Genomic DNA, 26,846 nt, shown 5'->3' with positions numbered 1-26,846 from the left:
GAGAAGTGCTTAGCTTTGGGTTCAATCTTGCGGTGCTCGATCCCAGTGAGAGAAAGGGAAATGACACGTATTGTATTGTTGCCATCGAGGATAAAAAGATGGGGTTTATATCATATTGCATGAGTTTATCCCTCTACATCATGTCATCTTCCTCAAAGCATTACTCTGTTCTTATGAACTTAATACTCTAGATGCATGCTGGATAGCGGTCGATGTGTGGAGTAATAGTAGTAGATGTAGAATCGTTTCGGTCTACTTGTCACGGACGTGATGCCTATATACATGATCATACCTAGATATTCTCATAACTATGCTCAATTCTATCAATTGCTCGACAGTAATTCGTTTACCCACCATAATACTTATGCTCTTGAGAGAAGCCACTAGTGAAACCTATGGCCCCCGGGTCTATCTTCCATCATATTAATCTTCCAACATTTAGTTATTTCCTTTGCCGTTTATTTTACTTTGCATCTTTATTTCTCTTTATCATAAAAATACCAAAAATATTATCTTATCATATCTATCAGATCTCACTCTCGTAAGTGACCGTGAAGGGATTGACAACCCCTTTATCGCGTTGGTTGCGAGGTTCTTATTTGTTTGTGTAGGTGCGTGGGACTTGAGCGTGATCTCCTACTGGATTGATACCTTGGTTCTCAAAAACTAAGGGAAATACTTACGCTACTTTGCTGCATCACCCTTTCCTCTTCAAGGGAAAACCAATACAGTGCTCAAGAGTTAGCAAGAAGGATTTCTGGCGCCGTAGCCGGGAAGATTCGCGCCAAGTCAATTCAAGATTTGACTCCCGACAACAAGCCATTTCAGGTGCCATTGCCAAGTCAAGACATTCCAAGTACCCATCACAAACTCTTATCCCTTACATTACATTATTTACCATTTGCCTCTCGTTTTCCTCTCCCCCACTTCACCCTTGCCATTTTATTTGCCATCTCTCTCCGTTCCCCTTCTCTTTCCCTATTCGCCTCTTTTTTCGCTTGCTTCTTGTTTGCTCATGTGTTGGTTTGCTTGCTTGTCACGATAGCTCAAGATAATACTAAATTGTGTGACTTTGCCAATACCAACAACAATGATTTTCTTAGCACTCTGATGGCTCCTCTTATCGATGATGAATCTTGTGAAATTAATGCTGCTTTGTTGAATTTTGTCATGAAAGATCAATTCGCCGGCCTCCCTAGTGAAGATGCCGCTACCCATCTAAACAACTTTGTTGATTTATGTGATATGCAAAAGAAGAAAGATGTGGACAATGATATTGTTAACTTGAAGCTATTTCCATGTTCGCTTAGAGATTGTGCTAAAGCTTGGTTTTCGTCTTTGCCTAAAAATAGTATTGATTCATGGAATAAGTGCAAAGATGCTTTTATCTCTATGTATTTTCATTCCGCTAAGATCATCTCTCTTAGAAACGATATTATGAATTTTAAGCAACTTGATCATGAACATGTTGCACAATCTTGGGAGAGGATGAAATTAATGATACGTAATTGCCCTACACATGGTTTGAATCTTTGGATGATTATACAAAACTTTTATGCCGGATTGAATTTTGCTTCTAGAAATCTTTTAGATTCGACCGCGGGAGGCACTTTTATGAAAATCACTATAGGAGAAGCTACCAAACTCCTAGATAATATTATGGTTAATTATTCTCAATGGCACACAGAAAGATCTACTAGTAAAAAAGTGCATGCAATTGAAGAGATTAATGTTTTGAGTGGAAAGATGGATGGACTTATGAAATTGTTTGCTAATAAGAGTGTTTCCTTTGATCCTAATGATGTGCCTTTGTCTACCTTGATTGAGAATAATAATGAATCTATGGATGTGAATTTTGTTGGTAGGAACAATTTTGGTAACAACGCGTATAGATGTAATTTTAATTCTATGCCGTTTCCTAGTAATTCCTCTAATAATTATGGTAATTCCTACAAAAATTCTTATGGAAATTTTAATAAGATGCCCTCTGATTTTGAATCTAATATTAAATAATTTATTAGTTCGCAAAAGAGTTTCAATACCTTGATTGAAGAAAAATTGTCTAAGATTGATGAGTTGGTTAGGAACGTGGATAGAATTTCTCTTGATGTTGATTCTTTGAAACTTAGATCTATTCCACCTAAGCATGATATTAATGAGTCTCTCAAAGCCATGAGAATTTCCATTGATGAGTGCAAAGAAAGAACCGCTAGGATGCGTGCTAAAAAGATTGCTTTGTGAAAGGGTGTTCTTCTAGTTTTCATGATAGTAAAGATGAAGATCTAAAAGTTATTGATGTGTCCCCTATTAAATATTTGTTTTGCAATATGAATCTTGATAATGATGGGACTGAAGATGAGCCACCTTTACCTAGAAGGCGTTCCAAAAATTCGGAGTTTTTAGATCTTGATGCAAAAATTGTTAAAAGTGGGATTGAAGAGGTCAAAACTTTAAATATCAATAAACCCACTATTTTGGATTTCAAGGGATTTAATTATGATAATTGTTCTTTGATAGATTGTATTTCCTTGTTGCAATCCGTGCTAAATTCTCCTCATGCTTATAGTCAAAATAAAGCTTTTACTGAACATATCGTTGATGCTTTGATGCAATCTTATGAAGAAAAACTTGAGTTCGAAGTTTCTATCCCTAGAAAACTTTATGATGAGTGAGAACCTACAATAAAAATTAAAATTAAAGATCATGAGTGCTATGCTTTGTGTGATTTGGGTGCTAGTGTCTCCACGATTCCAAAAACTTCGTGTGATTTGCTAGGTTTCCATGATTTTGATGATTGTTCTTTAAACTTGCACCTTGCGGATTCCACTATTAAGAAACCTATGGGAAGAATTAATGATGTTCTTATTGTTGCAAATAGGAACTATGTGCCTGTAGATTTCATTGTTCTCGATATAGATTGCAATCCTTCATGTCCTATTATTCTTGGTAGACCTTTCCTTAGAACGATTGGTGCAATTATTGATATGAAAGAAGGAAATATTAAATTCCAATTTCCATTAAGGAAGGGCATGGAACACTTTCCTAGAAAAAAATTAAATTACCATATGAATCTATTATGAGAGCCACTTATGGATTGCATACCAAAGATGGCAATACCTAGATCTATCCTTACTTTTATGCCTAGCTAGGGGCGTTAAACGATAGCGCTTGTTGAGAGGCAACCCAATTTTATTTTTACTACTTGATTTTTGCTCCTGTTTAGTTATAAATAATTTATCTAGCCTCTGTTTTGGTTGTGTTTTTTTGTGTTTAATTAGTGTTTGTGCCAAGTAGAACCATTGGGAAGACTTGGGGAAAGTCTTTTTGATCTTGCTGTAAAAAATAGAAACTTTAGCACTCACGAGAATTGCTGCCATTTTTATTTGGAAGGCGCTATTTAGTTAATTCTTTTTGCAGATGATTAATAGATAAATTCCTCACGTCCAGAAATTTATTTTAGAATTTTTGGAGTTCCAGAAGTTGCGTTAGATACAGATTACTACAGACTATTCTGTTTTTGACAGATTATGTTTTTCTTGTGTTGTTTGCTTATTTTGATGAATCCATGGTTATTAAAAGAGTTTATAAACCATAGATAAGTTGGAATACAGTAGGTTAACACCAATATAAATAAAGAATGAGTTCATTACAGTACCTTGAAGTGGTGTTTTGTTTTCTTTCGCTAACGGAGCTCATGAGGTTTTCTATTTTGAGTTTTGTGTTGTGAAGTTTTCAAGTTTTGGGTAAAGATTTGATGGATTATGGAACAAAGAGTGGCAAGAGCCTAAGATTGGGGATGCCCATGGCACCCCAAGGTAATATTCAAGGACACCAAAAATCCTAAGCTTGGGGATGCCCCGGAAGGCATCTCCTCTTTCATCTTCGTCTATCGGTAACTTTACTTGGAGCTATATTTTTATTCACCACATGATATGTGTTTTGCTTGGAGTGTCTTGTATGATTTGAGTCTTTGATTTTTAGTTTACCACAATCATCCTTGCTGTACACACCTTTTGATAGAGACTCACATGATTTGAAATTTATTAGAATACTCTATGTGCTTCACTTATATCTTTTGAGCTATATAGTTTTTGCTCTAGTGCTTCACTTATATCTTTTAGAGCACGGTGGTGGTTTTGTTTTATAGAAACTATTGTTCTCTCATGCTTCACTTATATTATTTTGAGAGTCCTTTAGAACAACATGGAAATTTGTAATAAAATAAAAAGTTTCATAGAAGTGCATTGAATACTATGAGAAGTTTGATACTTGATCATTGTTTTGAAATATGGAGATGGTGATATTAGAGTCATGCTAGTTGAGTAGTTGTGAATTTGAGAAATACTTGTGTTGAAGTTTGTGATTCACGTAGCATGCACGTATGGTGTACCATTATGTGATGAAGTCGGAGCATGATTTATTTATTGATTGTCTTCCTTATGAGTGGCGGTCGGGGACGAGCGATGGTCTTTTCCTACTAATCTATCCCCTAGGAGCATGCACGTAATACTTTGTTTCGATAACTAATATATTTTTGCAATAAGTATGTGAGTTCTTTATGACTAATGTTAAGTCCATGAATTATACGCACTCTCACCCTTCCACCATTGCTAGCCTCTCTAGTATCACGCAACTTTCGCCGATACCATAAACCCACCATATACCTTCCTCAAAACAGCCACCATACCTACCTATTATGGCATCTCCATAGCCATTCCGAGATATATTGCCATGCAAGTTTCCACCATTCCGTTATTATGACACGCTTCATCATTGTCATATTGCTTGCATGATCATGTAGTTGACATCATATTTGTGGCAAAGCCACCATTCATAATTCTTCATACATGTCATTCATGCATCATTGCACATCCCAGTACACCGCCGAAGGCATTCACATAGAGTCATATTTTGTTCTAAGTATTGAGTTGTAATTCTTGAGTTGTAAGTAAATAAAGTGTGATGATCATCATTATTAGAGCATTATCCCAAGTGAGGAAAGGATGATGGAGGCTATGATTCCCCCACAAGTCGGGATGAGACTCCGGACAAAAAAAGAAAAAAGAGAAAGGGCATAAAAAAAGAGAAGAAAGAAGGACCCAAAAAATGAGATAAAAAGAGAGAAGGGACAATGCTACTATCCTTTTCCACACTTGTGCTTCAAAGTAGCACCATGTTCTTCATATAGAGAGTCTCTTATGATATCACTTTCATATACTAGTGAGAATTTTTCATTATAGAACTTGGCTTGTATATTCCAATGATGGGCTTTCTCAAAATACCCTAGGTCTTCGTGAGCAAGCAAGTTGGATGCACACCCATTTAGTTTCTTTTGTTGAGGTTTCATATACTTATAGCTCTAGTGCATCTGTTGCATGTTGATGTCTACTACACAACCTTCTTCTTGTAGACGTTGTTGGGCCTCCAAGTGTAGAGGTTTGTAGGACAGTAGCAAATTTCCCTCAAGTGGATGACCTAAGGTTTATCAATCCGTAGGAGGCGTAGGATGAAGATGGTCTCTCTCAAGCAACCCTGCAACCAAATAACAAAGAGTCTCTTGTGTCCCCAACACACCCAATACAATGGTAAATTGTATAGGCGCACTAGTTCGGCGAAGAGATGGTGATACAAGTGGTATATGGATAGTAGATAAAGGTATTTGTAATCTGAAATTATAAAAACAGCAAGGTAACTAATGATAAAAGTAAGCGTAAACGGTATTGCAATGCGTTGAAACAAGGCCTAGGGTTCATACTTTCGCTAGTGTAAGTTCCCTCAACAATACTAACATAATTGGATCACATAACTATCCCTCAACATGCAACAAAGAGTCACTCCAAAGTCACTAATAGCGGAGAACGAACGAAAAGATTATGGTAGGGTACGAAACCACCTCAAAGTTATTCTTTCCAATCAATCCGATGGGCTATTCCTATAAGTGTCACAAACAGCCCTAGAGTTCGTACTAGAATAACACCTTAAGACACAAATCAATCAAAACCATAATGTCACCTAGATACTCCAATGTCACCTCAAGTATCCGTGGGTATGATTATACGATATGCATCACACAGTCTCAGATTCATCTATTCAACCAACACAAAGGACCTCAAAGAGTGCCCCAAAGTTCCTACCGGAGAATCACGACGAAAACGTGTGCCAACCCCTATGCATAGGTTCATGGGCGGAACCCGCAAGTTGATCACCAAAACATACATCAAGTGAATCACGTGATATCCCATTGTCACCACAGATATCCACGGCAAGACATACATCAAGTGTTCTCAAATTTTTAAAGACTCAATCCGATAAGATAACTTCAAAGGAGAAACTCAATTCATTACAAGAGAGAAGAGGGGGAGGAGAAACATAGGATCCAACTATAATAGCAAAGCTCGCGATACATCAAGATCGTGCCAAATCAAGAACACGAGAGAGAGAGAGATCAAACACATAGCTACTGGTACATACCCTCAGCCCCGAGGGTGGACTACTCCCTCCTCGTCATGGAGAGCGCCGGGATGATGAAGATGGCCACCGGTGAGGGATCCCCCCTCCGGAAGGGTGCCGGAGCGGGTCTAGATTGGCTTTCGTTGGCTACGGAGGCTTCTGGCGGCGGAACTCCCGATCTAATCTCCGTTCTGGAAGCTTTAGGGTACGTGGAGTTATATAGGTGGAAGAAGTACATCAGGGGAGCCACGAGGGCCCCACGAGGTAGGGGGCGCGCCCTAGGGGGGTGGGCGCGCCCCCACCCTTGTGGCTTCCTCGTTCCTTCCTTGACGCGGGGTCCAAGTCCATCGGGTGGCTTTCGTTCCAAAAATAACTTCTCTAGTTGATTTCGTTTCGTTTCGACTCCGTCTGATATTTCTTTTCTTCAAAACACTGAAATAGGCATAAAACAACAAATTTAGGCTGGGCCTCCGGTTAATAGGTTAGTCCCAAAAATAATATAAAAGTGGATAATAAAGCCCAATATTGCTCAAAACAGTAGATAATATAGCATGGAGCAATCAAAAATTATAGATACGTTGGAGACGTATCAAGCATCCTCAAGCTTAATTCCTGCTCGTCCTCGAGTAGGTAAATGATAAAAAATATAATTTTTGATGTGGAATGCTAGTTGGCATAATTTCAATGTAATTCTTCTTACTTGTGATATGAATATTCAGATCCGAAAGATTCAAGACAAAAGTTCATATTGACATAAAAATAATAATACTTCAAGCATACTAACTAAGCAATTATGTCTTCTCAAAATAACATGGCCAAAGAAAGTTCATCCCTACAAAATCATATAGTTTAGTCATGCTCCATTTTTGTCACACAAGAATGCTCTCATCATGCACAACCCCGATGACAAGCCAAGCAATTATTTCATACTTTAGTAATCTCAAACTTATAAACCTTCACGCAATACATGAGTGTGAGCCATGGATATAGCACTATGGGTGGAATAGAATATAATGAGGGGAGTTATCTGGAGAAGACAAAAAGGAGAAAGTCTCACATCAACGAGGCTAATCAATGGGCTATGGAGATGCCCACCGATTGATGTTAATGCAAGGAGTAGGGATTGCCATGCAACGGATGCACTGAAGCTATAAATGTATGAAAGCTCAACAAAAGAAACTAAGTGGGTGTGCATCCAACTTGCTTGCTCACCAAGACCTAGGGCACTTGAGGAGACCCATTGTTGGAATATACAAGCCAAGTTCTATAATGAAAATTTCTCACTAGTATATGAAAGTGATAACATGAGAGACTCTCTACTATGAAGATCATGGTGCTACTTTGAAGCACAAGTGTGGTAAAAGGATAGTAGCATTGCCCCTTTTTATTTATTTTCTCTTTTTTTGGGCCTTCTTTTTTTTTCTTTGGCCTTTCTCTTTCTTTGGGACAATGCTATATTGAATGATGATCATCACACTTTTATTTATTTACAACTCAATGATTACAACTTGATACTAGAACAAGGATGACTCTATATTAATGCCTTCGGCGGTGTACCGGGATGTGCAATGATTCATGAGTGACATGTATGAAAGAATTATGAACGGTGGCTTTGCCACAAATACTATGTCAACTACATGATCATGCTAAGCAATATAACAATGATGAATGTGTCATGATGAACTGGATAACAATGATCGGGGTTGTGCATGATTTAAATATTTTGTCTGGTGAAGATAGAGCATAGCTAGACTATATGATTTTGTAGGGATAATTTTCTTTGGCCATGTTATTTTGAGAAGACATAATTGCTTAGTTAGTATGCTTGAAGTATTATTATTTTTATGTCAATATTAAACTTTTATCTTGAATCTTTCGGATCTGAACATTCATACCACAATAAAGAAAAATTACATTGAGAAATATGTTAGAAAGCATTCCACATCAAAAATTCTTCTTTTATCATTTACCTACTCGAGGACGAGCAGGAATTAAGCTTGGGGATGCTTGATACGTCTCCAACGTATCTATAATTTTTAATTGCACCATGCTATTATATTATCTATTTTGTATGTCAATGGACTTTATTTTACACTTTTATATCATTTTTGGGACTAACCTACTAACCGGAAGCCCAGCCCAAATTGCCATTTTTTGCCTATTTTAGGGTTTCATCAAAAAGGCATATCAAACGGAGTCCAAACGGAATGAAACCTTCGGGAACGTGATTTTCTCAACAAACGTGATCCATGAGACTTGGAGTGGGCGTCAAGAAACAAACGAGGAAGCCACGAGGCAGGGGGGCACGCCTACCCCCTGGGCGCGCCCTCCATCCTCGTGGGACCCTCATTGCTCCACCGACGTACTTCTTTCTCCTATATATATCCATGTACCCCCAAACTTCCAGGAGCACCACGAAAACCTAATTCCACCGCCGCAACCTTCTGTACCCGAGAGATCCCATTTCGGGGCCTTTTCCAGAGCTCCGCCAGAGGGGGCATTGATCACGGAGGCCTCTACATCAACTCCATGGCCTCTCCGGTGATGTGTGAGTAGTTTACTTCAGACCTACGGGTCCATAGTTATTAGCTATATGACTTCTTCTCTCTCTTTGGATCTCAATACAAAGTTCCTCCTCGATCTTCTTGGAGATCTATTCGATGTAATCTTCTTTTGCAGTGTGTTTGTCGAGATCCGATGAATTGTGGCTTTATGATCAAGTTTATCTATGAACAATATTTGAATCTCCTCTGAATTCTTTTATGTATGATTGGTTTATCTTTGCAAGTCTCTTCGAATTATCAGTTTGGTTTGGCCTACTAGATTGATCTTTCTTGCAATGGGAGAAGTGCTTAGCTTTGGGTTCAATCTTGCGGTGCTCGATCCCAGTGACAGAAAGGGAAATGACACGTATTGTATTGTTGCCATCGAGGATAAAAAGATGGGGTTTATATCATATTGCATGAGTTTATCCCTCTACATCATGTCATCTTCCTTAAAGCATTACTCTGTTCTTATGAACTTAATACTCTAGATGCATGCTGGTAGCGGTCGATGTGTGGAGTAATAGTAGTAGATGCAGAACCGTTTCGGTCTACTTGTCACGGGCGTGATGCCTATATACATGTTCATACCTAGATATTCTCATAACTATGCTCAATTCTATCAATTGCTCGACAGTAATTCGTTTACCCACCGTAATACTTATGCTCTTGAGAGAAGCCACTAGTGAAACCTATGGCCCCCAGGTCTATCTTCCATCATATTAATCTTCCAACATTTAGTTATTTTCTTTGCCGTTTATTTTACTTTGCATCTTTATTTCTCTTTATCATAAAAATACCAAAAATATTATCTTATCATATCTATCAGATCTCACTCTAGTAAGTGGTCGTGAAGGGATTCACAACCCCTTTATCGCGTTGGTTGCGAGGTTCTTATTTGTTTGTGTAGGTGTGTGGGACTTGAGCGTGATCTCCTACTGGATTGATACCTTGGTTCTCAAAAACTGAGGGAAATACTTACGCTACTTTGCTGCATCACCCTTTCCTCTTCAAGGGAAAACCAATGCAGTACTCAAGAGGTAGCAGACGTCATCGAGCTGAACGTGTGCTAAAATTGAAGGTGTTGTACGTTCGGTACTTGGATCGGTCGGATCATGAAGATGTACGACTACATCAACCACGTTCTCATAATGCTTCCGCTTATGGTCTACGAGGGTACGTGGACGACGCTCTCTCCTCTCGTTGCTATGCATCACCATGATCTTGCGTGTGCGTAGGAATTTTTTTGAAATTACTACGTTCCCCAACACTTGTTTGGCAACTATCATATGTGGCGAAATTCATTTTTGAACTCCGACAACATCACATTGAATGTCTCGGAATTGGGCGTAGTAATTGAATGTACAATTCCATGAAAGGGTAGGAAAACTAAAACCGATTCACTCCTGGTCTCTCCATCTCCACTTTGTCACCATGGTGATCGCCTTCCTCGCCATTTGTGAGATGACTCGTCTCTTAATTCACCCTTTTGCTCCTTTGACTCTTATTCCCCTTTTTCCTTCTATTGTTTGTGCTTCGTGATCTCGTGGAGCTGCTGGTGAGTGCCGCGGTGGAGTTCACTTCCTTCCCTCGGGAAGTCTCCTCCACCTCTCCCCTCACCCCCTCTCTTCTTCTTCCATTCCTCTCCTCATCGACTCCTATTTCCCTTCTTTTCTCTTGTTGCTTCCGCCCGGACGTCCAGCTTCTATCTCTGCGAGCTAGTGCAGCCGTCCGTGAGTGTCGCGGTGGCGTTCACTTCCTTCCTCGGGGAAGTCTCATCCACCTCTCCACTCACCCTATGTCTCACATACACACCATCTTCTTCTTGAACCCAACCTTGGCGCTAGAGCACCTCCACTTGAGGGCGCCAGTCCATGAAATACACCTTTGTTCTGTCTAGTCTAGATAACCAAGTCTTGTCATGGTACTAGTTTTAAAAAGGAAAGTGATGATAACAAAGAATAACCATGCATATGACAAAGTCTTTAGAAAGTTTTGGGTGTTGAGAAAGTTTGTGAAGAAGGTGATATTAGCGATACTCAACCCCGTAGCGTTAAATTTGATAGACTCAATAACACTTGTGGATAAAGTTGTCCAGAGAAACCCAATTGAAAGGTAATTGAGATTATGCAAAAATCTGTTTTGCATTCACATGGCGCTTCAAATTCTTGCTAGTTCCATGACCTTGTCAATATATGTTCCTTTATGTGCATAAATGTGATTTCGTCACCTCTTTTGATGTTATGCCGAGGACTCTGCCGTCCAATGAACGACCCATTGGAGTTTCAGTTCGGATTTCGGCGATGAGTTGGTTAACATTCATAGTGGCAACACTACAACGAATATTTTTCGGCTTTTCTTAAAGAGTGTATGTATGTGAAAATAAACAAATACTGACCGCAAGAGCTCACAAGAGACAACATATGATCATATGATATTGAAACATAAGCCACAACAAAACTCTTTGCATGTATCAATTCTTTGGCATAATCTCGTCACTAGACAACAAAAGTTTCAGCAAGTAATGATTGAAAAGTGTTTTGTGATCCTTGATGATGAGACACTAGTGGGTGTTAGCGAGTTACTCTAGTATCACATTGTCTTCACATGCCTTTCACTCATGTTATATGTGTTTTCATTTCAAAAGAAAGAAAACTCTTCTGCCCTGTTCCTGACAAGCGAGTGCTAGCTAGAGTAAATAGAACAAAATCTACTTTGTTATTTTGTCTAGACTAGCAAGAACTTTGTGTTCATTATCTTTGCTTCACTAACGCTTGCATAATAACCATGTCACCGCTACAACTATACTAAGTTTTCAGGTGAAGAAGCGGAGGGCTATCTACGCATATTGATCGTAAGTGAACCAACCTTCTCATTATTTTGGTTTAAGCAACTGCCTACAGTTGACTTCTATTTATTGCTCAAGGATGATCAAGGTTTAAGCTTGGGGAGGCTGATGAGTGATATTTTTGCGCTCATCAGACCGTTGTTTAAATTGGATACTCCTAGAATTTCCAAGAAAATCACTCTGATATTGCCACTAATGACTAATGAATGCGAGAGATCTGTTTCCGCAGGAAAGGGCCTAAACATGGAAATGAATCATCAATTACGAAACAAGGGGAAAGAAATGAAGGAACTGGAGGTGCAACAAAGCAACCAGAGTGCAAAGACGGCGTTTGATATATACGAGCGTACCAGCAATACCAACTATTGACGGCTCTAGAAGTCTAAGCTGACCAACCTTTATAAAAGGGCTTACATAAGAATCGCAATAGAGAAAGCACCATTCACGAAACAGAGCACCAGAATCATCTTTGAACCCTAGCCGTCGGCATTTTCCATCTCATCTCCATAGCCGCTGACACCATTATCACCGCATCAATCCCTCCCAAAGTCAGTCATATTTGTAATCGTGTATCACCTCCGGCAGCTATTGTAAGACATATTATCAATCAATCAATCATCCATGTTTCTTCTTCATTGAGTTCACCCTGCGATCCGATCGCCATGTTTGAGTAATTTGGTAAGGCAGTGAGTTGAGGCATAGCCTTACCACCTGATGTATTTGTACGAGGGGTCGATGGGATGACCTTGAATGTTTAACGTTATTTGTATGTGTCCAACGAAGTTGTCGCTTATCTTCTTCTCGATCTAAGGCCCTGCGGGTACCTAGGATCCCAGAGACCGATCTAGGAGGAGGTAAGGAGCGAGGAGGACATGAAACACTATCCCCAATAGAAGTGAGAGAAGGGGTTAGTATGGTAGGGGAAGGCAATTCCTTTGGGAACAAATGAAGTGTACTCATTATCCGAATATTTTTATCCGAATGTTTAATCTTAATAACCGAGATACCCTGCAAGAAAGTAAGGGCCCGCGGTTGGATAATTGACTCTTGATACAGGTCACGCACTGATCAAGATGTACTTCAGACACATCCACACATCTTCGCTTCGCAAGCACATCACAGTGGTTGTTTTCTAGAGCACAAATTAATATCATTATGATCGTGAGCACAAATATAGTACTCCACTACAAATCTAACACCAGACTTTTGACCATGGCAAATTAATGTTCTCCGAGGATGTAAAGTTTAGTTGGCGAGTATGTCAAATCCACCTCAATTCATTTTTTTATTAGAGAACTTCCGCACTTGCAAACTAAATTTGGCATCGATGCGTCAATATATATTGTTATGAAAAACGTTGGATTTACCATGTGTAAAATTCCAACATCAGATTTTTAGTGTTTCCATTACAAAAAACCCCTCTATTTGCCACACTGTCATCTCGGAGGAACAAATCAAAGTATATGCCACATCAGCAGAATACAATGTACAAACGTATCAAGTGATCGTCACTATATTAACTTACGTGAGTTTATAATCTGTATGATATAATGAGACACATATTACAAAAAAAGAATTAGTGACCATTAATCGGGTGCCTGCCCCCCCAAAAAAGACCATAAATCGGATATTTTTGAATATATTGAGCAGAGTGACCGTCACTGAATTGTACTCGTGATCTGAGTGTTGTATCTCATCTTTTACTAGGAGGGTACTTGGATCCAAGGGACTTATTTTAGTCTGATTAAAAATAGTCTCTTTAAGAGCATAAAGTTTCAAGCACCCCTGACTAAAGTGGGGTTAAAACTAGTCTTCAGACTAATTATTTTAGTGAGGGGTACCCCTACTAAAATATGGATTAGTCCTCTCTCTCCTCATTTAACTCTTCTTCTTTAACGCATGCGAGTTCTGGATTGAAGGGTTTGAAGGATAATAAATGCTCATTAACTTAATTTTAGCCTCTTTAGTATTTGGATCCAAGCATGAGTAAGGTTAGCAAGTTTTAGTTCCATTACTTTTAGTCATGTGAACCATTTTGAGAAGCTTGTAATTAAGGCCGGGTGAACCAACCAACCCACGATGACCCCCTTCCGTTTTCTCTTCTCCATTAAATTTTCAATCCATTCGCTCCCACTCAACCATATTCATTCGGACTGACCTTCCCATCACTGCTAGCTCCACTTCCACTTTGAGTCGCCGATATAGCTAGTTCCTCCATTGCCGATCGATCAGGCCATCAAGGAGGAAGACGAAGGGCGGCGTCGACGTCGCTCCATCACGTCGGGTTGACGGCGACCAAGTAGACTGCATGGACATCCGGATGAACGCTACCCAGCGCAGCAGGCTTCAGATCAGAGCTCCTACGGTGAGTGGCAGTGTCAAATCACAATCCCTCTCTGCTTTCGAACTCTCCTTCTCATTGCTCCAGAGCTCCACGTCCTTTTTGAGTTCCTGAACTGAAATGCTTCGTTTCCTGCAATGCCGATCCGTCAGGTCGTCAAAGCACACAACGTCGATGTTGCTCGACCATGCCAGGCCCACAGCGACCAAGAAGAAGGCTACACGGCCGCGGACATCACCCTGGAAAACGCTATCGAGCGCCAAAAGCTTCGGATCAGGGCTCGCCGCGCTTCCGGCGGCGCAGTTCACCAGGCTCCTCTACCAGTGAGTCACAAATCGTCGTCACTTTCTCTTCTGCTTTATCATTTTTTTTTGTTTCAGAGGTGCTTTAGCATGTTTTCAAACTGGCACATTGTTTTCAAACGGTAAGGAAGGCCAGCTTGGTGATTGTTCAGAAGTTCTTCTTTGCTTACTTGTTTCTCTGCGGCACATAGAAATAGTTTGTTGCTTTGTCAAATAGAAAAATGACTCTCATTCTAGGATGGTATTTGTCTCGGCAAAAATTTAGCTTAGTCTTTTCATCCCCAAAATCAACAATTGATATGGATTTTTTTTGCGAGATAATTGATATGGATGTTAGCCTAGTCTTTGCATGATGTTTTTCTCACAATTAAGTGTTGACAAACAGTATGAAGAAAACAAGTTTTCCCAACAATGCTATACTTGTTCCTTGAAATACTGGAACAGAAATTTCTGAATAATGCATACTTCTGCACATTTCGGAGACATAGTTGAGAGGAGATGATAGAACTACCTCTAGGCATCGGTGCTTTCTGATTGAAACAACCACTGTATGAAAGATAGTTCTATTTATTTCAAAGAAAGCCACAGTTCGTAATTCTACTGCATCTATTCCATTGATGTTTTTAGTTGAGATCCTGTTAATTTCTTCTTTAATCTAGTGACGTTTAATCATAAGTTCATCATTAAAACACATGTGTTGAGTAACGTGATTGTAGGAAACATAGGTTAGACTAAGAAATATTATGGCTTGCCTTATACTCCAAATAGATCATGTATTCTTATATATATGTCCACGAGGCTCAAGCAATACAACGACTATTCCATCAAACCTCTCTCTCCCTTCTAACATGGTATCTATCGCAAATCGATCCTATACCCTAGCCGCCGCCGCTTCCGCACCCACGCGGCGCCCCCGGGGCGGTCGGCCTCCATGACCGCCGTCGGAGGCCGCGCCGCCCGTACTAGAGAGTCTTTTTTTACCTGATCCTTTGATCCGGATTTTCTCTCTCTCGCCGGTCGCTTTGATCGGCGTCTCCTTTTTGGTTTTCCGATCCATATGATCCGGTTTGCGTCGCCCACCGCCGCCATCGACCCCGTGCGCCTCTACTCCAACACCGGCGTGACCGGCCGGCTTCTTCAGCAACCCGGTGGCCTCGCGCGTCGTCCGTGCGTCTGCCCGTCGGTTGCCCCGATCCGGCGGCCTCGCGCGGCGTCCGCGCGTCGGCCCGCCGGTCGCCCCAACCCGGCGGCCTCGCGTCATGCGGCGACCCTTCACCGCTACTGTTCGCGCGATGGCCCGTCCGTCGATCTACGCCGGCCGTCACCGCCCTGCTCCGACCGGGACTCCTGCATCACCTCGACTCGGCGGCCTCGCGCCATGCTACGGCCAATCATAGCCGGTCTGCCGCCCGCCGCCGCCGGCTTCATCTCGGACTCCGCCGCCACCGCGCCTCCACCGAGCGGCGTCCCCGACCTCGCGCGCGATCGGATTGATCACCCGCCCGCCGCGGCGATCCGCCTCATCTACGTCGTGCGACCGACCTGGTCCGTCGGTTGCGCGCGCCTCCGCAGGCTCCATGAAGACCGTTCCGAGTTCAGCGCGCCCCTCTACCAATCGAGTAATGGGCTTCCGCTGCGTCGCCCCGTCGGGCCGCCCCGCCGCCGCCCCGTGGTTCTTCTCTCAGCTGCATCGACCCGCGTCACCGTTGCGTCGCCCCTTCAGGCCATAGTACCGCGGCCCGCGGTCCACCGCTACTACACTTAACATGTATAAACTCCTATTTTTTTTTTCGGGTAGAAAACTTGTATTACTCATGGCTCATCATACAGTCCTCCTGACAAAAATCAACGACCTCTGGGGGGCATGTATAAACTCCTGTTTGTACATCACATTTCCTGCTACATAAATTTAGTTTCAGAAGAATTACTCCAGTAAATTTCCTGCTACACTTGGTCTGTGCTCTCAAGATTTCTATGAATGGTCTTATTATTTACCTGCATCGGTTTTACAGTTCCATGCCACTGATCTTGTTTCATTTTCCCCCGCAAAAATAAAAATAAAAAAATCTTGTTTCATTTTCCCTCTTCAGGTACAGAATCCAGCATCACTTTCTTCAGATGCACCTGCGCATCGCGCAGGGACAAAGAGGCAAGCAACCTGGCCGCCTCCTGGTGTCTCCGGCGTTCGACAGCCGCCGCAGAACCAGTTCCAGGCGCTGGCACCGCCGAGGCAGCAATACCAGGAGCGGCAACCGCAGATGCAGTACGTGGCAGCGCCGCCAGCGCAGGCGCTCACACTCCAGAAGCAGAGGTCACGGCCGCACGCCACGCCAGCGGCCGCCAGAACGCCGCCTCCGCAGATGACTACCAGCTCCAAGCCGCCACTTCACCTAAGGTCCCCAGCCAACCTGGCGGCAGGCAACACGCCCTCCATCGTTTGCCGCGTCTGCGGCGTGCGGTGCATGACGGCGTTCAACCTCAGGCAGCACGAGGAGGGGAGGAAGCACCGGAACAAGGTGGCCAACGCTGCCGGTGAGGCAAACGTGCGGTGCGAGATGTGCGATGTGGTCCTCTCAGGCAAGCTCAACGTCCAGGAGCACTACGCCGGCAAGCAACACCTCCATCGGGTCTTCTCCTCCGGTGCCAGTGCCACCGCCGGTGAGATAAACGTGCGGTGCGAGATGTGCGACGTGCTCATCTCAGGTGAGCTCAACGTCCAGGAGCACTACGCCGGCAAGCACCATCTCCGTCGGGTCTTCCTCTCCGGTGCCAGTGGCACCGCCGGCAACCCAGCAACCTGACATGGCCATTCTGCTAGTACTACGGTAGTACGTACCAGCTAACAACTTTCCTTTCGACTTGATTATCCAGTGGTTTTTTAACATTAAACTGTCCTGTAAGTGTGCATATATTACTGCATTCACAGTGTCAGTCTGACTGCTAAATTCGTCATTTGAATACTGTAACGGATTATATTTGTACCTTTTTATTGTGTGCGATTATGTTTTATTTGGATTCGCCTTGTTAATTTTTCTTAGTTGTTTATTTATTTTTTGAAAAGGGGAGTACCCGGCCTCTACATGACAATATGCTTGTTCTTGTGCAATTCATTTGGTGGATAACATCATTTGAACTAGGCCCCATTTTGGCATATAAAACTCAATTCTTCGGCACAATCTCCCTGCCCATGAACTAGGCGGTTTGGAAGGTTTGGGCGCCTTCTAAGTTTTTTTTGCTTGGCTTGCAATTTAAAATCGGATTTGGACTACGGACAGACTTCAAAGGCGCAGATGGCCAAATTGCGGGCTATGTCCTTTATTTAAGCAAATCAAGGAATTGGTGGACCACCTCTTCTTTAAGTGTCGGTTCACCATGGGGCTTCAGGATGATCAAGGATGGGCTCAACCTCGACGGCATTGATACTTCTCGTTGGATTGATAAGTGTACCATCAAGGGTTGGTGGATAATATGTCCGAGAAAAATACGACAAACCGGTAGATGATAGCGTCCCTCATCATGCTTACTTGTTGGACAATTTGATGTGAGCGAAATATTAGGGTGTTACGACACAAATCCATGCTCCCAACCATCATTCTCTCCAACATAAAAAACGAGACTACACTTTGGGCTACCCCCGTGGCAAAGCACATGGGAAACATCATGCCGCGATAGTAAAGACTTTGTAATTTTTTTTGTAAAAGCAACTCTAAACTCCTTAATTAATGGATGAGGCAAATCTTTCGTCTCTGATTAAAAATATATATTATTAAACGTGAATCAAGTTGAAGTCATCGATACAAGACACTAATATAAATAAAAAGAAAACACTACCACAATCGATCAGACCCGAGATTACATAGCTCATCCACATAATCTACGAGTGACTCGTCGGCCAAAGTGGTTAAACAAACTCTCCGCTTGCCATCCACATCAGGGTGCACCAAGAGGCCATAAGCATCCGTGTGTCCACATGCTACAGTAATGACACATATGGATTAAAGCCGTAACTTTGTAGATAACCTGCAAGAAATTAGGAGTAGATGATCTGTTAAAAATGGACCCATTCCAACATTCCATATTACCCAGAGAAATGACACAAAATCACACACCGATTTCGTCCTACAACTTATGATGAATAACACCCAACCAGTTTCCAAACAAATTGAGAATAATTCTTCGCAATGCTAAATTGCATGTAACATGAATCGTGCGCCAGGTCAAGGTAGTAAATGGACATGCGCGAAATAAATGATGAAACACTCCTCCTGATAAAAATACCCACATTTTTTCTAGGGTGTGTCTAGGGCACATCTAGATGTGCTTTAGTTATTGCACATCTAAGTGAGTGAATCAAGTATAAAGAGGAAAAGAAAAAAGAAAAAAAAATATCCACACGAATCTCAACGCAAAATCAATGGCATAGGACTTAGATGTGCAATACTTATGGCACATCTAGATGTGCTTTAGCAAAACTGTTTTTTCTATCATGACAGTTACAGTTAGCAACATTATATTTGGTAAGAACTAGATCTCTGTGCAAAAACCACATGGAAATTTTGATCTTGTAAGGAAACTCTGTTTTCCAAATATGTACTATGCGAAAAATAGGACCAGAATCCATAAGATCCACATACATAGGCTTCACGATGAAATTGTGCACTTTGCTTCACTCACTAATTGCCATGATCTAGTACCCATCTCAATGAGGTTGCATAATTCATATGTGCCTTCATAAGTATTAGGAAACATCGACAAATGATAAATGGGAAAATGGTGGTGCATTTCTGCACACCCCGAATACCTTCAGTGCCATGGACTTCCTCTGTATGAGTAGAGCACTTGATAAACACTCAACACATATATGAAATAAATATGGTGGTGAGGGGTCACCCCGCTGGGGCCCCATACATGGAATAAAGCAATCCATTTCTCGACCATTAAATCTCACCGTATATTTCATAGATGTTACACATGTCATAAGGAGATCAACAAATTTTAGGTGAAACCCCAACTGTATTTCCACTCTCTCTAAAAGAGGCATCATTCCACATGAACGCATGCTTTATGCATGCCAAGTTTCACTGCATAGTACCATGTCTTCCCTTTCTTCTTATTATTAGTTGTGTGTAAACTCTTGTGCGCAAATAGAATATCATATGTAACCAGGCTACCGGGAATAGAAGCACTTCACGGATGGGAGACCACATCATTATCAAGGAAATATTTGAGACAATGAGTTATCAATTTTGTAGCTCACCTTGCATAAAGTATTACGTAAGCTTATTATCTTGTACACCTTCACCTTTTGTGCATTTTGAATTAACCTTTGGAATAAGGACAAGAATCATGTCATTCCATCCCTTTTGGGTATAAGCACACACAAAAAATAAGTAAACCGAGAGCTTTTCTTAAAGAGAGAAAGTAAATGGAGAGTCGAGATTGCTAATTAGTGAGTGAAGCGAAATGTTGATGTGAAAACCCAAGTATGTTAAAACTAATCATTCTGACAGAAGCTAGTCTTTGACGTATATCTTAGTCTCCCAGCTATGGTTGGTATTGATAGAAGTACAACAATGTCCATCTATTGTAAAGAGCTATTAATCGCCTAAGAGGATGGAAGGGAAATTGTTATCTATGGTGGCAAAGGATATTTCATTGATGGCTATCATCCAAGTCATCCGAGCCTTTTCCATGTCTATTTTAAGTTACGGAAGAAGGTATGCAAATGTATCATAGAAGCCAAGGCAGTTATTTGGTGGGAAGATACATATGAACATAAATGGATGCATTGATTCGCCTCGTGGAAAATGGGTATCCTAATAAAGAATGAGATTATAGGATAGGGATTTGCATGCTTTTAACCTACCAACAATGCTGACAAAACAAAGCTAAAGATTAATTACTTGACCTGAAACTTTTTGTGCAAAGGTATGACATGCCAAAATATTTTCCAAATAGAGATCTCTTGAAAACTGAACCTAAGAAGGGTTCATCTTATTCTTGGCAGAGATTAGTTGTTGGTTTACAAAATTTGAAATGGGCCATATTTCGAGAGTTGGGTCAGGTACAAGAATCGGTATATGGGATGCTCACTGGGTCATAAATAGTCCGACCGCGAAGATATGAACTAGGAAGGGGCATGTTCTTTTGAACAAAATGGATGAGCTCATTGACCCATTTTTGGCACAATGGGATGAAGCTTTAATTATTAGTAGTTTCTTGTTTTTGTATCATAAAAAGAATTTTGAGAATCTCCCTGAATGATCATATGAGATAGGATTTGTTTGCCTGGCACAAAACAAAGTCCTTTTCCACTTTCGCTCGATATATTACATTGAATGGAATCATCAAATCGTCTTGAGGTTAAAGAGTGATGATGAGACATGGGTCTTCTAGATGAAATTCTACATGGACATATAATATGGACATCTCGTATTCCCATCAAAGAAAATGGTACGGGGGAGCCCTAGGGGTGCCCCGATCTTCACGATTGGAGCTGGATCCGAGGTGAAACACTATGTATATGAAGAATAAAGGCAGGAGGACTCAAGGGGAACACTCAAAAGGAAAATATTCACCACCAAGCTTAATCAAATGTCAAGTAAATTGCAAAATGTTGAGGCTCAAAGGCGAATACAAACTGTTAGAAGGGAATAGAGAGAGATTGGTGGAATCAATGGATATATTATTGAGCCTCGAGGGCGAGTATATATTGAGTACAAGTCTTAGAGGGCATGAAGCCTCTCCTGGAGACAAGGTAGGAGACGGATTACAAATCCTAGACTACCAAATACATGTAACCCAAATATATCTCTAACATCCCTCCACAGTCGTAGCGGTAGTATCGCAGTTAGTAGGAGCATCGCGGACGGTCAGACTGGAGAGAATAGCAGCTGCCGGGCTGACAAATCCCCGCAGTCGTAGCAGGAGCGTCATGGACAATGTCACGTCGCGGACGCACTGACTGTAGAGGAAGCCGACGTGTTGCACAAGCGGATGATAGCCCTTTGTGCTGTTTGTTGAGGTATACGAGAGCGTAGGTGGTGTAGCCGTGGTTGAGGTGGCCATGCGAATAATGCCATGGTCGATGTCGAGCCGGGGTAGCTGGTGTCGAGGAAGTCTCCGTGGAGCCGCGGGCGCAAGGAGGCGCCGAGTTAGTCATAGGCGCAGTGGTGTCGAAGTAGTGGTGCGCCGGGAAGAAGACGTTGTTGACGACGCGTCGCGCCGGGTTTGCCTAGCCCGGGGACACATCGTGGATGAAGGCACACATTGGTGTTGCCAGCACCAGGCATGCGTAGACGGACGAAGACGAAATTGACAAAGTGCCGCATCGGGCTTGCCAGGCCTGGGGACACGTCGTGGACGAAGGCACACATCGGTGTTGCCAACACCGGGCATACATAGACGAGGGACATGCATGAGTTGTACGCCATGTCAAGGGGTCAGAGGGGCTAGCAGAGAAGTAGACTCAACAGCGGTTGTGGCACCAATCGGCGAGGGGCCGATGTCACAAACGGTGGTCGGAGTAGATGAAGTGGTCGGGGAAGATGATGGCGACGATAGCGATGGGCTGGTGCTGGATGAAGATGAAGGAGGTGGATGGGCGGCGGCTACGGTGGTAGCGGCGGAGGCGGCCGAAGAAGAGTGGTGGTGATGCTCGAAGTAGGTGAGGAACCCGATAGCGTAACGAAGACCGACGTGGACAATGGCGTTCCCGCGTGAAGGGAGGCGGCACGACGCATACCACGGGAAGTCCATGTGCGGGGACGACGGTGGACCATGGGCCGCGGCACCATAGCCGAACGGGCGATGCGGAGGCAATAGGCGGGTCGGGGCAGCATGGGGGACTGCGGGGCACATTGCTACAACCTGAAGGGGCGGCGCAACGATGGAGCGCGGGTCAGTGCAACCGCGGGGACGACCTCGGGGCGGCGGCGGGACCGCATATCGTGTACTACGGCCCGAAGGGGCGACACACGAGTCGATGCAGCCGCGAGGAGAACCATGGGGCGACAGGGCTGCGACCAGACGGGGGTAGGCAGCGGCAGCCCGTTGCTCGATCGGTAGAGGGGCGCACTGAACTCGGGGTCGGTCTTCACGGGACATGTGGAGGAGCACGCAACCGACGGGCCAAGTCGGTCGCGCGGCGTAGATTGCGCGGATCATGGAGGCGAGCGGGGTGATCAAGATGATCGCGCGCGAGGTCGGGGACGCCACTCGGTGGAGGCAGGGTGGCGGTGGAGTCCGAGATGAAATGGTGAAGACGGGCGGCATTGGACGACGTGCGAACGAGCGCGTCAGTGATGTCTACTACACAACTTGTTCTTGTAGACTCGTGTTGGGCCTCCAAGCGCAGAGTTTTGTAGGACAGTAGCAAATTTCCCTCAAGTGGATGACCTAAGGTTTATCAACCTGTGGGAGGCGTAGGATGAAGATGGTCTCTCTCAAACAACCGTGTAACCAAATAACAAAGAGTCTCTTGTTTCCCCAACATGCCAAGTACAATGGTAAATTGTATAGGTGCACTAGTTCGGTGAAGAGATGGTGATACAAGTGTAATAATGATAGTAGATACTAAATTTTGTGATAGGAACAAATAAACAACAAGGAAGCAAGTAACAAAAGTGAGAACAAACAGTATTGCAATGCTTGAAAATAAGGCCTAGGGTTCATACTTTCACTAGTGAAATATCCCAACAATGCTAACATAGTTAGATCATATGCCAATGCCTGAACGTGCGATAAAGAATCAATCCAAAGTTCTTATCTAGTGGAGAAAATAAGACAAAATTGTTTTTAGGGTACGAAACCACCTCAAAGTTATCCTTTCCGACCGACCTATCGAGCTATTCCTATAAGTGTCACAAACATCCCAAGAGTTCATACTAAAATAACACCACATGATACACATCAACCAACTCTAATGTCACCTAGATACAACAATGTCACCATGAGTATCCGTGAGTTGATTATACGATATGCATCAAACAACATTAGATTCATAATATTCAATCCGATAAAAGTGAAACCTCAAAGGTAAAAAATCAATTCATCGTAACAAGATAGAGACGAAGAAACACCATATGATCAAACTATATTAACAAAGCTCGTGATACGTCAAGATCATGCCAAATCAAGAACACAAGAGAGAGAGAGAGAGATCAAACACATAGCTTCTAGTACAAACCCTCAGCCTCAAGGATGGACTACTCCCTCCTCATCATGGAGACCGCCGGGATGATGAAGATGGCCTCCGATGTTGATTTCCCCCTTTAGTAGAGTGCGAGAAAAGGGATCTAGATTGGATCATGGAGGTACAGAGGCTGACGGTGGCGGAGTCCAAGTTCTAGGGTTATTTCTAGGGGTTTCTGTATTTATAAGAAATTTTGGCATTGGAATCACGCGAAGATGGGCCACAAGGTGCCCACCACTTTGGCCCCTGGCACGCCCTGATGGGTAGTGGCCACTGGGTAGCTCTTCTGGCCCTCCCACGAAGCTTCCGGGGTCTCTTTTGTTCCAAAAAAATTGTCAAAAAGTTCCGCTGCATTTGGACTACATTTGATATGGATTTCTGGAAAACCAAAAACAAGCAGAAAAAAACAACTGGCACTAGGCACTAGGTCAATATGTTAGTCCATAAAAACCATATAAAAGCCATATAAAAGTGCACCAAAATCATACAAAACTATAATAAACATGGCATGAATACTTCATAAATTATAGACACATTTGAGACGTATCAATCAGCACTGGCACCCGGGCTGCCAAAGCAGCGCCAGCGCCCAGGCAGCGAGGCCCGAGCGACCAACGGAGCAGCGGCGCTCGAGCTCGAGGCAGCCAGCCCGACGCAGCCGAAGATGAGGCCTGCATAGATTGACGGGCAGGCCGATGCGCGCGGGGCGGCTGTGATGAGCCGCCTCATGGCGCGAGGCCGCCGGGTCGGGGCGATGTAGGAGTCCCAGTCGAAGCAAAGCAATGACGGACGACGCAAGGCGACGGGCGGCTTAAGCACGGACGGTGGCTGGCCTTGACAGGCTGCTTCGGTGCGCTTGGCCGCCATGTCGGAGGAGAGGCCGACTGGCCACGCCGGTGTTGAAGTAGAGGCGCGGGGGGGGGGGGGGGGTCGACGGACGAGGCGGGCGATGCAAACTGATCGTAGATCAGAAAACCAAAGAAGAAGCACCGATTAAGACGACCGACGTGAGAGAGAAAAAACCAGGAGCAAGGGCTTGGGAAAAAGACTCTCTAGGGCAGTCAGTCAACACGACCGACGACGAACCCTAGGTACGGGCAGCGCGGCCCCCGGCGATAATCATGGAGGCCAACTACCCCGGGGGTGGCGTGCAGTGCGTAAGCGGCGGGTGGCGGCTAGGGTTGGATAGGTTAGGCTGATACCATGTTAGAAGGGAATAGAGAGGGATTGGTGGAATCAATGGATGTATTACTGAGCCTCGAGGGCAAGTATATATTGAGTACAAGACTAAGAGGGCAAGAAGCCTCTCCTGGAGATAAGGTAGGAGAAGGATTACAAATCCTAGACTACCAAATACATGTAACCCAAATATATCTCTAACACAAACTAATGGGGTCTTATTCACTTGGGCCTTTATAACCTATAATTTCTGAATTTTTTGGACCCAGTTGGAGAAGATTCTACTTGTGATTGTTCATCCTTTCTCGGCCACCCACGCCCTCTCTGGATACTTGTTATAGTTATTATGTTTCCTTTGTCGGCCTCCCACGCCCTCTCTTTGGCATCAAGAAATCACCTTCGGGGGTTTGCATAGGCATTGTGTCACCTCCATTCTGAAAAGAAGCTTTTGACCGACAAGCATTTTGTCTCTTCCTTGGTCTTCCACGCCCTCTCTTGGTCAATGGGCAGGAAGCACCTCCTCCATTGGCAGACAACACAACCTTACAAGGCCAGCCACACCCCCTCTTTCGTGGGTGTCCACAACCACGCTTTTCTCCTAGCATAGGAGTGTAGTCAACATCATCGTCATCATCACCACCATCACCACTGTAGACATCCTCATCATCATCACTTCTAATCTGTAATCCCTCAGATGGGTCCAAATTGAGATCCAACAATTTCTTGGGCTTGGTCGCTGACGCCGACGCGGGGAATGGAGATGCGTCCTTGTGAGGGCGACCAGGGCCACGCTTGATGCTCCTTAACATTGCTTCTGGTTCCTTTCTTGGCCTCCCACGCCCTCTCTTTGTCATCGAGGAATCAAGTGTGGACACAGGCGGGGCCGCGCTTGATACTCGTCCACGACCACGCTTTGTTCCCAGCATGTATGCTGCACGCGCAGGAGTGTATTCATCATCGTCGTCATCACAAGTGTAGTCATCGTCATCGTCATCGTCATCACTTGAGGAGTTTTCATCATTGTTGCTCGCATGTAAGCCTTTAGATGGATCCAAATCGAGATCCAATGAATTCTTGGTCGCCGACACGATGAGGGGGTCCTTGCGGGGCCGGGCCGGGGTTGGCAAGATGTAGATGGATGCAAAGCTGCGGATGATGCCCTCGGAGACGACGCCCTCGGAGACGAGGCGGCGGAGGTGGGCAGATAGGAGCGCGTCGTGGGCAGCAGGGAGGTCGGTGAAGCGACCGAGGATGAATCCGGCGATGGCGTCACGACTAGAGGTGCCTCCTAGCTCGGTGAGCGCTTCCGTAATCATCTGCGTTGGAGATTAGATTCAACCATCCATGAGTGGGAAGTGAGATCAAAAAGAAAAAGGGGAAGTGTATGGAGAGGGAGGTGGGGAGAGAAGGATCTTGCTTACCTTGGTGTAGGTCGGGTGCAGGCTATCAGTGGCGGCGGCGGCCGGAGACAGCGACGAAGGAGAGGCAACCCCCATACCTCCTTCCTACCTTGGATTTGGGTGGGGTGGGGATTATTGGATCCGAACGGTGGCGAAGCTTGCTTGCCTTCGAGTGCTTCCTATTTATTTACTAGGGATAGGGTTAGGGAGGCGTTACTGGGCCAGATGGATGGGCCATGTTTCACTCACGCACCAACACGACTTCTCTTCTTACCTATTCATTTACTTTCTCTTTCTATCTTATAAAAAATACTTTCTATGTCTAAAAAACAAAACCTCTCTCTATGTCTAAAAAACCCTCTCCATCTACCTTCACAGTGAATAATGAAAGATATGAATGAACCCCTTCACACAATTGTAGATGTCAAAATAATAATTGATGTCAATTGTAGATATGAAAGCTCCATGTATGATGGCTTGCATGCTATTTTCTTTAACAAGTGTTGGCATGTCCTTGGTCAGTGATATATTGCTTGTTTAAATTGTAAAAAATAAATCTAACCAATAATTCTTGTGCTTATACCCAAGGT

The 26,846-nt window shown here is 43.5% G+C and overlaps 2 protein-coding genes across 2 annotated transcripts; one reads left to right on the top strand and one right to left on the bottom strand.

The window, feature by feature from the left end:
- Positions 1-13,767: 13,767 nt before the first annotated feature.
- Positions 13,768-17,492, top strand: LOC125532680 (uncharacterized). Its single transcript, XM_048696646.2, has 3 exons — positions 13,768-14,206; positions 14,335-14,505; positions 16,575-17,492. Exons 1-3 carry the CDS (start codon positions 14,150-14,152, stop codon positions 17,283-17,285), a joined length of 939 nt encoding a protein of 312 aa, XP_048552603.2. The 5' UTR covers positions 13,768-14,149; the 3' UTR covers positions 17,286-17,492.
- A 7,421-nt stretch (positions 17,493-24,913) lies between these two features.
- On the bottom strand, positions 24,914-26,396 carry LOC147990939 (uncharacterized). The gene is made up of 2 exons (XM_087533996.1): positions 26,278-26,396; positions 24,914-26,172 (listed from the first exon to the last, which is right to left on the bottom strand). Exons 1-2 carry the CDS (start codon positions 26,350-26,352, stop codon positions 25,201-25,203), a joined length of 1,047 nt encoding a protein of 348 aa, XP_087390122.1. The 5' UTR covers positions 26,353-26,396; the 3' UTR covers positions 24,914-25,200.
- Positions 26,397-26,846: the final 450 nt, after the last annotated feature.

Source organism: Triticum urartu, chromosome 1A (genome assembly GCF_056163025.1).
Source record: "Triticum urartu cultivar PI428250 chromosome 1A, HENAU_Tu73, whole genome shotgun sequence".
NCBI lineage: Eukaryota > Viridiplantae > Streptophyta > Magnoliopsida > Poales > Poaceae > Triticum > Triticum urartu.
This window is presented reverse-complemented; position numbering and strand designations above follow the sequence as displayed.

Excerpts from the sequence above, each read along its gene's own strand:
- LOC125532680 (XM_048696646.2), top strand. The coding sequence starts at position 14,150 with ATGGACATCCGGATGAACGCTACCCAGCGCAGCAGGCTTCAGATCAGA. Across the intron at positions 14,207-14,334 it reads TTCAGATCAGAGCTCCTACG|GTCGTCAAAGCACACAACGT; the intron begins GTGAGTGGCAGT and ends CCGATCCGTCAG. Across the intron at positions 14,506-16,574 it reads TTCACCAGGCTCCTCTACCA|GTACAGAATCCAGCATCACT; the intron begins GTGAGTCACAAA and ends TTCCCTCTTCAG.
- LOC147990939 (XM_087533996.1), bottom strand. The coding sequence starts at position 26,352 with ATGGGGGTTGCCTCTCCTTCGTCGCTGTCTCCGGCCGCCGCCGCCACT. Across the intron at positions 26,173-26,277 it reads TGCACCCGACCTACACCAAG|ATGATTACGGAAGCGCTCAC; the intron begins GTAAGCAAGATC and ends TCTCCAACGCAG.